General features: G+C 40.9%; 1 protein-coding gene across 3 annotated transcripts in view; it reads left to right on the forward strand.

The window, feature by feature from the left end:
• st6gal1 (ST6 beta-galactosamide alpha-2,6-sialyltranferase 1) overlaps positions 1–11,845 on the forward strand; it is a 144,013-nt gene extending 132,168 nt beyond the window's left edge. For all 3 annotated transcript variants that reach the window (XM_020509203.2, XM_020509202.2, XM_020509201.2), the window contains exon 9: positions 7,316–11,845. In XM_020509203.2, the coding sequence (XP_020364792.1) occupies positions 7,316–7,593 (278 nt within the window). In that variant the 3' untranslated portion in view covers positions 7,594–11,845. The remainder of the gene's footprint in view (positions 1–7,315) is intronic.
• The last annotated feature ends 451 nt before the right edge of the window (positions 11,846–12,296 follow it).

A 12,296-nucleotide genomic window follows, 5' to 3' on the forward strand; every position in this document is an offset into this window, starting at 1 on the left:
TAGAGCTCTTGGATTCATTTCCAGGAGTCTGGCTTGGACACCTTTGTTTTTGCCTCTCATGTTGGCCCCATTATCATAAGACTGTCCTCTGCGGTCCTCAAAGGGAATTTTTAGCTCCTCTAATCTTTTGAGAATCAGGGATGCCAAATGTTGGCCTGTGGACTCCTCTGCCTCCAGAAACCCATATAATGTTCCTTTGTGTGTGGCTCCTCCTGCAGTGACACAATTATAATCACAATTGACAACTGTTCAGTGTAGCTGACATCTGAAGTGCAATCTAGAATGATAGAGAGGAATTTTGCCAGCTTGATGTCACTCACCATTTTTGAAATTACCTAGCTGCTCAACAAATCAATGAGTTCATTCTGTATTTGGTGGCAAGGTAACTGGTGGTGTGACTCGAGGTTGTCACACCTGCTCCCGCTCTTTCCCCCTGGCGCTCGAGGGCGCCAGGCTCCCCAGCGCCGCGCACTCCTGCCACCGTCATTACGCACACCTGCCTTCCCCCCGTCATTCACATCAGCGTATAATTGGACTCAACTGGACATTACCTCCCCTATATTTGTCAGTTCCCCATCTCTGTACCCCGCTGCTATGTTGATTGTCGTTTGTCATTGTGTATCCCTGTGCTGACGCTGTTTATGTCTTGCTCTTTGTCTGTTCCTAATTACATGTCAACTCCCCGTACCTGCTTCTCGTATCCGTCATCTGTCCTTACAGAGGTCCGTTTTTGGACATGGTTATGTTGCTCTTTCATGACTGGATCAAATTCTGCCACCAGTTCAACGTCTTTGAGGAAATTTCCATTTCATGGAGAGTACAGTGTTTCTGTGTGTCCCCTTGGTGCCAGATTTCTAATTGCCAGAGACTGCACAATTAGCAGTCAGATGTATCACACCTCTCTCCATCTTGTCCTCTCAGCCTCCATAAGTGCCATCTCATGTTTATCAATTGTTTACCCTTTTTTGATACTCAATGCCAGTTCTTTCCATGTTTTCATGCAGTTCTGGTGTTCTGGACTGCTGTCTTTTGAAGTCAGCAAAGAACTTGCATGTTTCCAGTCTGTCAGTCCTGAATTTGCTAAATACATTTTCTTCTCAGAAAAAGAGTTTGCAGCAGAAGCAGAAGAGGCTGTGATTTCTTTCAGAATTGTTTCACCACTCACCAAGTTCTTCCTGAAATACTGGTTGTAGCAACTTCTTCCATCATTCTCATTTCTTGGGAAAACAATGTTAAGTGGTACCTCACTTGGTCCTCTGCAAACGAGTTGTGTCCGAATTTTGTCAGTCAGAACTGAAGGCCAGTCAGCAGGGTCTATAGACAGTGGTTCATCCTCAGCAGCAGGATTTAGTGGGGATGCCTCTACAGGCATTTCTAATGGAGAGCAGATGGGCATTAGTTTACACCCGTTATTCACAGCATTTACAGTGGTGGAACATCCAACATACATACCCAGTAATAATAAAATCATCATTGTTACCTACAATATGGAAACTTAAAACTTTGCACAAACACACCTGAAGAATCCTGCTGTGGAGAAGTGAAAGCACATGGGTCTTCATCCACAGACAACATTTGTGAAGACACCTGTGTGGCTGAGGAGGTGAATGGCTCCTCATCCTGAGGCTCCGAGATAATTTCTGAAGAGGCCTGTGTGGCTGAGGAGGTAGATGGAAACTCATCCTGGCCAGTGCCAGAAGGTGCTCCAAAAAATGTCAGAAGTGGCCCTGAATTTACATTGACACCCTAATTACATTTGTTGCACAATTAGATATGTCATTATGCACAATTTATCAAACTTTCAGATTAGGAACCAAATGAACCATACAACCTCCTTGGCTAATTCTAGGCATAAGACACCCCAAAATACTCAATATATCACACAATATACAACATATCAGCATAAAGTATTTTAAGTTAGCCTACAGCATTGGAAATTCTCCTTACTGAGCTGAGGACCTAGTCAATACAATCACAAAAAACCTTTATGTTACCTCAATGAAAGTTAACCAAATCAATAATGTGCTAGTTAGGTTGTAATCGTTTTGCTGTAGGCTACACATATTATCATGATAAAACTGTGTGAAATGATATCCAATGTCATGTAAGCTAGTTGGACAGAAAACGTAATATTGTCGCCCTTTGCGTAATAGCATAGCAAGCAACATAGCAACATAAGCTAACAAACATAAGTGTTATACTAGCCTATTTCATTACATGCATAATATTATACTCATAAAGAGATGACATAGCTGCATACCCTTATCTTTTGCACGTGTCTCCTCTTCTTCGTTCCTCTTTTTCCTAAACTGGGCACCTGATGGCTTAGAACTTTTCTCATCCATTTGTGTTGATTTGGCATTTGAGCATCAATACATTACCCTTCCCCCAACACTGTCAACCAAGAGTCAAGATTAAACCAATTCACCTTGGTGGTGTGCAGACTGGTTTTATATTATTATTAACAATTTCGCACAAACCAGAAAAAAATGCAACAATGTGTCTGTGAAACTACAGTGGGGCAAAAAAAGTATTTAGTCAGCCACCAATTGTGCAAGTTCTCCCACTTAAAAAGATGAGAGAGGCCTGTAATTTTCATCATAGGTACACTTCAACTATGACAGACAAAATTAGAAAAAAAATCTAGAAAATCACATTGTAGGACTTTTAATGAATTTATTAGCAAATTATGGTGGAAAATAAGTATTTGGTCACCTACAAACAAGCAAGACTTCTGACTCTCACAGACCTTCTTTAAGAGGCTCCTCTGTCCTCCACTCATTACCTGTATTAATGGCACCTGTTTGAAATCGTTATCAGTATAAAAAACACCTGTCCACAACCTCACACAGTCACACTCCAAACTCCACTATGGCCAAGACCAAAGAGCTGTCAAAGGACACCAGAAACAAAATTGTAGACCTGCACCAGGCTGGGAAGACTGAATCTGCAATAGGTAAGCAGCTTGGTTTGAAGAAATCAACTGTGGGAGCAATTATTAGGAAATGGAAGACATACAAGACCACTGATAATCTCCCTCGATCTGGGGCTCCACGCAAGATCTCACCCCATGGGGTCAAAATGATCACAAGAACGGTGAGCAAAAATCCCAGAACCACACGGGGGGACCTAGTGAATGACCTGCAGAGAGCTGGGACCAAAGTAACAAAGCCTACCATCAGTAACACACTACGCCGCCAGGGACTCAAATCCTGCAGTGCCAGACGTGTCCCCCTGCTTAAGCCAGTACATGTCCAGGCCCGTCTGAAGTTTGCTAGAGAGCATTTGGATGATCCAGAAGAAGATTGGGTGAATGTCAGATGAAACCAAAATAGATCTTTTTGGTAAAAACTCAACTCGTCGTGTTTGGAGGACAAAGAATGCTGAGTTGCATCCAAAGAACACCATACCTACTGTGAAGCATGGGGGTGGAAACATCATGCTTTGGGGCTGTTTTTCTGTAAAGGGACCAGGACGACTGATCCGTGTAAAGGAAAGAATGAATGGAGCCATGTATCGTGAGATTTTGAGTGAAAACCTCCTTCCATCAGCAAGGGCATTGAAGATGAAACGTGGCTGGGTCTTTCAGCATGACAATGATCCCAAACACACCGCCCGGGCAACGAAGGAGTGGCTTCGTAAGAAGCATTTCAAGGTCCTGGAGTGGCCTAGCCAGTCTCCAGATCTCAACCCCATAGAAAATCTTTGGAGGGAGTTGAAAGTCCGTGTTGCCCAGCAACAGCCCCAAAACATCACTGCTCTAGAGGAGATCTGCATGGAGGAATGGGCCAAAATACCAGCAACAGTGTGTGAAAGAATCCTACAAATGTGATTTTTTCTAATTTTGTCTCTCATAGTTGAAGTGTAATTACAGGCCTCTCATCTTTTTAAGTGGGAGAACCTGCACAATTGGTGGCTGACTAAATACTTTTTTGCCCCACTGCATATGGTCACAGTATTATGAATGAATTGTGGTTTATTTGGTAGCATTTCGTAGTGTGACTGATTTTACTAATTGTATTTGTACTGTACAAAGTTAGAGGTGCGTGTTTTGATACATTCCCCCGCTCCAGGCTCCCAGTGAGGTCAACCTACCCCCGCCCCCCTCCCTATCTCGTACTTCTGAGTGGGAGACTTTCCCAGGCAGTAGCCTGCCTAGCTCACAAACTAGAATCAGGGCACACACTCCAACAAGGTTAATTGACCCACAGTCCCACACGGTGACATGATATCATTGGTATGACGTGCAAATGAGCGATAGAGAACCGATCACGCAAATGTCACCATTCCAAAAATAAATGTGCATGTGCCCTGTGCCGCCCCCGGCAAGATGCCGATGTCGCCCATACCTAAATCCGCTACTGTACAGGTGTGCCAAGCTTGTAGCATCATACCCAAGAAGACTTGAGGCTGGAATTGCTGCCAAAGGTGCTTCAACAAAGTACTGAGTAAAGGGTCTGAATACCTGTGTAAATGTGATATTTCAGTTACTTATTTTGTATCAATTGCTAAATAAATTCTTAAACAGTTTTTGCTTTGTCATTATGGGGTATTGTGTGTAGATTGATGAGGGGGAAAAACTATTTAATACATTTTAGAATAAGGCTGTAACGTAACAAAATGTGGAAAAGGGGAAGGGTATATATACATACTGTACCACAGCCATTGTCCCATAGAATTCGAATGAGTAGAACGGCCATTCCCATCCGGAAGTGTTGGTTGGGGTGAACAACAAGTAGCCTCTTTTCACAGGCGATGTATCTCTGACACAATGCCTGTTATCCTTATATGTGCATTCTTAGTTGGAGACCCCCAGTGTGATTGGATCTTCTTTGATCTTCTTCAGTTCTAATTCTATGCTCAATACAATCTCTGTACAGAAATACTAGCTAATACATTGATTTACTAGCTAATACAGTCTTACTAGCTAATACAGTCATACCTGCTTATATTAAACTCACGTACTAAGTTTCAATAAAAATGAATACACATATAAGTGTTTTAACCTTTAAATAACTAAATGAACCACAAACCATTACAGCCATCTCAATACTGAGCCACTAAGCTTGTAGCAACTCTATAGGCTTGACAGGCTAGCGTTAGCATAGTTATAACTCTGCAATATATAACACTTGGGTGGGGAGATGTCAGGGAATAGACCATATAAACGGAGTAGAAAATATTACCTCAGAGGGGCTATAAATCAATAAGTTCAAACCAGAATATTATCTGGTCGCCATTTTGTCTTGTTATTCTATGGCCTTACCTAGCTTAGGCGCAAACCCAGTCATCGATATGTCAAAATCGCTAACAGTTTTCACAAAACCAATTTCAACATTTAAACTTAACAATTTCAACATAAATGGTAAGTTTCACTCAGATACCCATTTCAACTAACATTTTCTCTAAATAATATGCTTTTGTACACCATGTACCTGTTTAACAGATCAAAGAAAAATTTAACTAGGAGAAGCGGTTAGAGTTGTTGAGGCGAGACGGAAACCGCTATGCTTGTGCTCCTAACCGCCTCCTGCTGGTGGCAGCATGCATAAACAATTCCCAATGGAAATCCTTGGTGGATTATACAGTAAAATAATGATTACAACAATAATATCTAAACCATGTTTCATAAATACAATGTGATTCCATAACCTTATGAGCAGCCACAACTATAGTGTATGACAATAAACATTCATACTTAGATAGGTTTCTGTGCGTTTTCAAAACGTTAACATCACAAATTATAAACCTACAATAGTTGGCTACACCATCTCAATTTAATCTAAAAAATAAAATGGCAAGTATCATCTACAGTAGCTACAAGAAACAACAAAGTAGTAATAAGGTTGCTTAAAACCAAATGCAATAAGAAAATAATGAATCCCTACTTCTGAGATGTATGTACGTTTAAAAAAAAATATGCCATCAAAAAATATATACACTCTTCTGGAATATATTTCAAAGCAGCAAGGAGGGCATTAATCAGAGAGGCAACAAAGAGACCAAAGATAACCCTGAAGGAGCTACAAAGCTCCACGGTGGGGATTGGAGTATCTGTCCATAGGACCACTTTAAGCCATACACTCCACAGAGCTGGGTTTTACAGAAGAGTGGACAGAAAAAAAGCCATTGGTTAAGCAAATACGTTTGGTGTTCGTCAAAATGCATGTGGGAGACTCCCCAAACATATGGAAGGAGGTACTCTGGTCAAATGAGACAAAAATTTAGCTTTTGGGCCATAAAGGAAAACGCTATGTCTGGCGCAAAGCCAACACCTCTCATCACTCCGAGAACACCATCCCCACAGTGAAGCATGGTGGTGGCAGCATCATGTTGTGGAGATGTTTTTCATCGGCAGGGACTGGGAAACTGGTCAGAATTGAAGGAATGATGGATGGCGCAAAATACAGGGAAATTCTTGAGGGAAACCTGTTTCAGTCATCCAGAGATTTGAGACTGTGACGGAGGTTCACATTCCAGCAGGACAATGACCCTGAGCATACTGCTAAAGCAACACTTGAGTGGTTTAAGGGGAAACATTTAAATGTCTTGAAATGGCCTAGTCAAAGCCCAGACCTCAATCTAACCGAGAATCTGTGGTATGACTTAAAGATTGCTGTACACCAGCGAAACCCATCCAACTTGCAGGAGCTGAAACAGTTTTGCCTTGAAGAATGGACAAACATCCCAAGTGGCTAGATGTGGCAAGTTTACAGAGACATACCCCAAGAGACTTGCAGCTGTAATTGCTGCAACAGGTGGCTCTACAAAGTATTGACTTTGGGGGGGGTGAATAGTTATACACAGTCAAGTTATAATTTGTTGGTCTTATTTCTTGTTTGTTTCACAAGAAAAAATATTTTGCATCTTCAAAGTGGTATGCATGTTGTGTAAATCAAATAATACAAACCCCCCCAAAAAATCTATTTAATTCCAGGTTGCAAGGCCACAAAATAGGAAAAAATGGCAAGGGGGTGAATACTTTCACAAGCCACTGTATATTAGGCCATATATGCCCATATATTACTTTTCCATATTGGTATCCAGATCTTGATGTAAAGTGTCAGGCTCATTAAGCGCAGATAGCAGAGACCTAATTCCTATCCCTTCCTCATCAGGGGTCTTCAACTCCTCATTGCATCTTGAGATCATTGCATCTCATTGCATCTTACATCATTGCACAATAGCGGCAATATACTACCTGAGGCTAACCTAGTTTACAATCCAACCGGGACATTTTTTCATTATGGGCCTTTGAGCCAGATTAGACCCAGTTTACATTCAACTAAACCCCCTCCCTCTCCCCTTCCTCCAGGTACGGTTTTGATGATGTCCCTGTGTGAGGTAGTACACGTGTATGAGTTCCTGCCATCTCAGAGGAAGACGGAACTGTGTCACTACTACCAGCGCTTCTACGACGCAGCCTGCACTCTGGGGGCCTACCACCCCCTGCTCTACGAGAAGAACCTGGTCAAGAGGATGAACCAGGGGCTCGACAGGGACATCTACACCCACGGACGGGTCACCCTGCCTGGGTTCAGCACTCTCAACTGCACCCGGGGGCCTGAAATTGTACCAGCAAGCGCTGACTGAGATAATAAGAGCGATCATATTACAGTCAGAAACACACACAGGTGGTAAATACAGAAACACAATCATATTCACAAGCACAGCATGTATAACAATATGACTGACTACTTTATCATGTGCAATCCCTTCAGACAATCTCTAAATCATGGACTGATGGACATTGACAGACATGTATACATGTTTGACACTGCCATAACTAAATGGAATCTTGTAACTAATGTAAATACCCTCAAAAATACCCTCAAACACGCACAGGTGCACAGAATTCCTTGTGACAGCACATACAAGAAATCACACACATACATCATACAATGGACTGTCTGCAAAAAAAACACAAACTCACAGTTTTGCCGATATCCCTCTTTCCCTATGTGAATATAAGCTATAGTAGTCATTCCACTGTGAGGCGCTGTTGTCCTGTCTCTGTCTCTCAGGTTGTGACTGAGGGACAGAGAGAAGAGAGCAGCTCCTCTCTCATTACTGAAGATTGTCTCTGCATGCCTGCCTTCAGCTGCACTACCACACACATACACCGAACCTGTACCTGTACCCTATGTGGACTAGTTGAAAATGGACTTGAAGAGAAACTGAGGAGACTGCATGAAGCTCTGACAAGAAGAGTGGCACCTCTTGGATATGCTATATAATTGACCATAGACCTGATGGAGATAAATCCCTGAGTGAAATCTGAAGGCTAACTGAAGGAAGCAACTGGAGTTCATAGCATGATGCGTGACATCTAAGGGCGACCCAGAGATTACCTCATCAAGACATGGACCAGATACATTGGGTCACAGAGGTTGTGCGGTGACACACACACACACACACACACACACACACACACACACACACACACACACAAGCCAGACTAGCAGTCTTCTCACTCATGAATGAGCCAACCATCCAGCCCACCATGGACCAATGAGTACTGAGAACAGTTGTTCTGGACTGGCTGAGGATTTCGTGGGCATCTAATGCCCCTTTGTGGGTGAACAAAATAACTGGATTATTGTATTTCCTTCCAGGAAGAAAAAAATGGAAGTTTGTTAAAAGTAGAAGTTTGTTTTGGCAAATAAAAACCCTGGTCTGCATTCAAAATGGCAACCCTGATCTAATCAAATGAAGAAAGGATTTCTAGGACTGCACTGATTTACCTACTCTACGAGAACCAAATAATGCTTTATTTGTCATTTTTACTGAGATGCATAATAACTTTATAATTTACACCTCCAAGGCGGCTTTATAGATTTAGAATCATTGATGTCATAATATTGAAAATATAAGTAGAATGACAGTCAAACCCCTTGTTGTTGCACTTCTGTCCATGTTTGCCAGCCTTTCTCCCCTACCCTGCCTGTTACATGTCAAATGTCATAGCATCTCATCATTCTGCACTCATAAGTTAATTCTATACCATCCTGCTCAGACAACCCCAGTCTTCATAGCAAACCACTGCTCACCTCGGTAACACTGCCCACACGTTAGCCGCCCCTACGTTACAAAACGCTTTTACCCAATATTGCACAAAATGGTTGCTAACATTGCCAATATGGTAGGGTTGCTGATACATTTTCAATAGTAAGAATGATCCGAATAATGTAATTGACTTTGAATTTGTGTTCAGATCATTTGTTAAACCAACTGAATGAATGAATGTGCTTCTGGAGTGTGCATTGTTGCACTGCCTATACATACATCCACCATTTCCCAACCAGCACAGAACATTCTCCTAATGTAGCCACAACATTGGGAAAGTAAGGCTGTTTATGTTATTTTTAGACCATGGCTAGGAGTGTTTTTAGAATGTTTACAGATGTTGTTTAATGGTTTCTTTGGGACTTCTGTCACCCTGATATCAATGTGTATCACTAAACAGAAATATTAATGCAATGTTTAAAGTGTTGGTCCCATGTTTCATGATCTGAAATAAAAGATCCCCGAAATTTTCCATACGCACCAAAAGCTTATTTCTCTCAAATTTTGGCCACAAATTAGTTTGCATCCCTGTTAGTGAGCATTTCTCCTTTGCCAAGATAATACATCCACCTGACAGGTGTGTCATATCAAGAAGCTGTTTAAACATCATAATCATTACACCGTTGCACCTTGTGCTGGGGACAATAAAAGGCCACTCTGAAATCTGCAGTTTTGTCACACAACAAAATGCCACAGATGACTCAAGTTTTGAGAGAGCGTGTAATTGACATGCTGACTGCAGGAATGACCACCTGAGCTGTTGCCAAAGAATTTTATGTTAATTTCTCTACCATAAGCCGCCTCCATCGCAGTTTTAGAGAATTTGGCAATACGTCCAACCGGCCTCACAGCTCACGTGTGTGGCGCCATGTGGGCGTGCGGTTTGCTTATTTCACTGTTGTGAACAGAGTGCCCCATGGTGGTGATGGGGTTATGGTATGGGTAAGCATAAGCTACGAACAGCGAACACAATTGCATTTTGAATGCACAGAAATACCGTGACGAGATCCTGAGGCCCATTGTGAGGCCCATTTATTTAAAAAACCAAGCAAGGATATGCATTTTCTTAATACTATTTGAAAGGTAACTCTTTAAAGTTTGTGGAAATGTGAAATTAATGTTGGAGAATATAACACATTAGATCTGGTAAAAGATAATGCAGAGAAAAAAACATGGTTTTTACATTTTTGTTTGTTTGTTCAATCATCTTTGAAATGTAAGAGAAAGGCCATTAGTACGCTTAAGAGTCTAGGCGCAATTTAGACTTGACACTAGATGGCAGCAGTGTATGTGCAAAGTTTTAGACAGATCCAATGAACCATTGTTTTACTGTTCAAAATGTTGTATCAAGTCTGCCCAAGTGTGCCGAATTGGTCAACTGACACGTTTTCATTTACATAACTATAGAGAACATACAAAAATGATATGGTAATACAAAATGTATTTTACACACTCCCAGGAATGTGGATAATTGGATAATTAGCTTCCCTAGGCATTTTCTTATATGGGCAGAAAGCTTAAATTCTTGTTAATTATTCATTTCCATATGAACACATTTTTTACACATTTTAAGTTGATTGAACAAGTTTGTGCATTCAGAGGTGAATTTATCAAACCAGTTGCCGTGATAAAGGTTTTTTGATGTTGTGCACTCTCCTCAAACAATAGCATGGTATTTTTTCACTGTAATAGCTACTGTAAATTGGACAGTGGAGTTAGATTAACAAGAATTTAAGCTTTCTGCCCATATAAGACATGTCTATGTCCTGGGAAATGTTCTTGTTACTTACAACGTCATGCTAATCACATTAGTGCACCTTAGCTCAACCGTCCCATAGAGGTTTTAAGGTATCTTGGAACATCAGGCAACTGTATTCCCAGTCATGTGAAATCCATAGATTAGAGCCTAATGTATTTCTTTCAATTGACTGACTTCATCATATGAATTGTAACTCAGTAAAATCTGTAAAATTGTTGTGTTTATCAAAGTGAACAGATTTTTAAATAACAAATTGTTGTGTGAACCTTTGCAAATCAAATAGAAAAAAGCTTAGTTTGCTGGGACCACACTTTCCGCAAACTGTATTTCACAGTTCAGTTAAAACATACACAGAGACTGAAATATGATGCTTAAAAAATTTGATGGGTGCTTATATTTGTAAAAGTGTATGAAATGAAAACTTGTATTTTGCATATCCCAAGGCCCCCTCCCCTGAGACACCCTTGAAGAGTGGGGCCACTGGCCAGGGTCAGCCATTAACAATGGCGTCCTTTGAGCAATTACGTTTAAGTGCCACGCTCAAGGACACATCGGCAGATATTTCAGCTTGTCGGCTCAGGGATTTGAACTAGCGACAGTCTCAACGTTCTAAACGCTAGACTACCTAACACCCTCAGATTGTTGTACATGTTTGTATGGTCCTTGGTTTGTCAGTACAGATTTGACCAGTCCATTCCTTGGATCATGACAAACTAAAAAGGTGTTGAAAGGGACTTACATCATTAATGTACTTGTCTTAAAATATTTCAATTTAAAAATAATTTCCATATGAACAAATTGTTTACACATTTTAAGTTGATTGAACTTCTCCCAAACTTGCCTATTTAGCTAGGTTTCCTTCCAATTTGTGACAGATTTTCATGTGAATATTCAAAAATCTGCATTAAACAATATGCACATTGTCCCACCAGAGATGTTTCCATCAAAGTTGCTTTTTTTGCGGTTAAAAGACTGTTTGTGATGACGTAGTGCACATAAAAATAACTTTTATATACCAAATGAAAAATATAAGTGAATTTGATTCCCATCGCATTTCCAACTCTACTGATGGTTTTCACAAACACTGTTGCGTTGTATAGCAAATGTACCCACTCTGGTCTTGGCCCATACGCTCTAGCCAACAGCTAGCAGATGCAATTTGGGTAGGTTACCTACAGTACATTGAGATTATTATGGATAAGAGCGATATTATTTGTATTGTCAAACGGCAGCCAAGCATCGATCATCATGTCACCAGAATAAGACCCTCAATATTTATTGGAAATGAGCATCAAACTCAACTCCTTGCTCATTCACCAAGCTGTGAAGTCCATAAAGGTTTTTCATCTGTAGCCTAATAAACTGCATGGTCTTCCACCAAGGTAAAGTAGGTTCTATATCAGACATTCAACAGAAATTCGCTGTTTCCAGTCCTCTCTGATTACTATGAAGGACAGATAAAGTCAAGTGT

The sequence above is a fragment of the Oncorhynchus kisutch genome, linkage group LG19 (assembly GCF_002021735.2).
Source record: "Oncorhynchus kisutch isolate 150728-3 linkage group LG19, Okis_V2, whole genome shotgun sequence".
Classification (NCBI taxonomy): domain Eukaryota; kingdom Metazoa; phylum Chordata; class Actinopteri; order Salmoniformes; family Salmonidae; genus Oncorhynchus; species Oncorhynchus kisutch.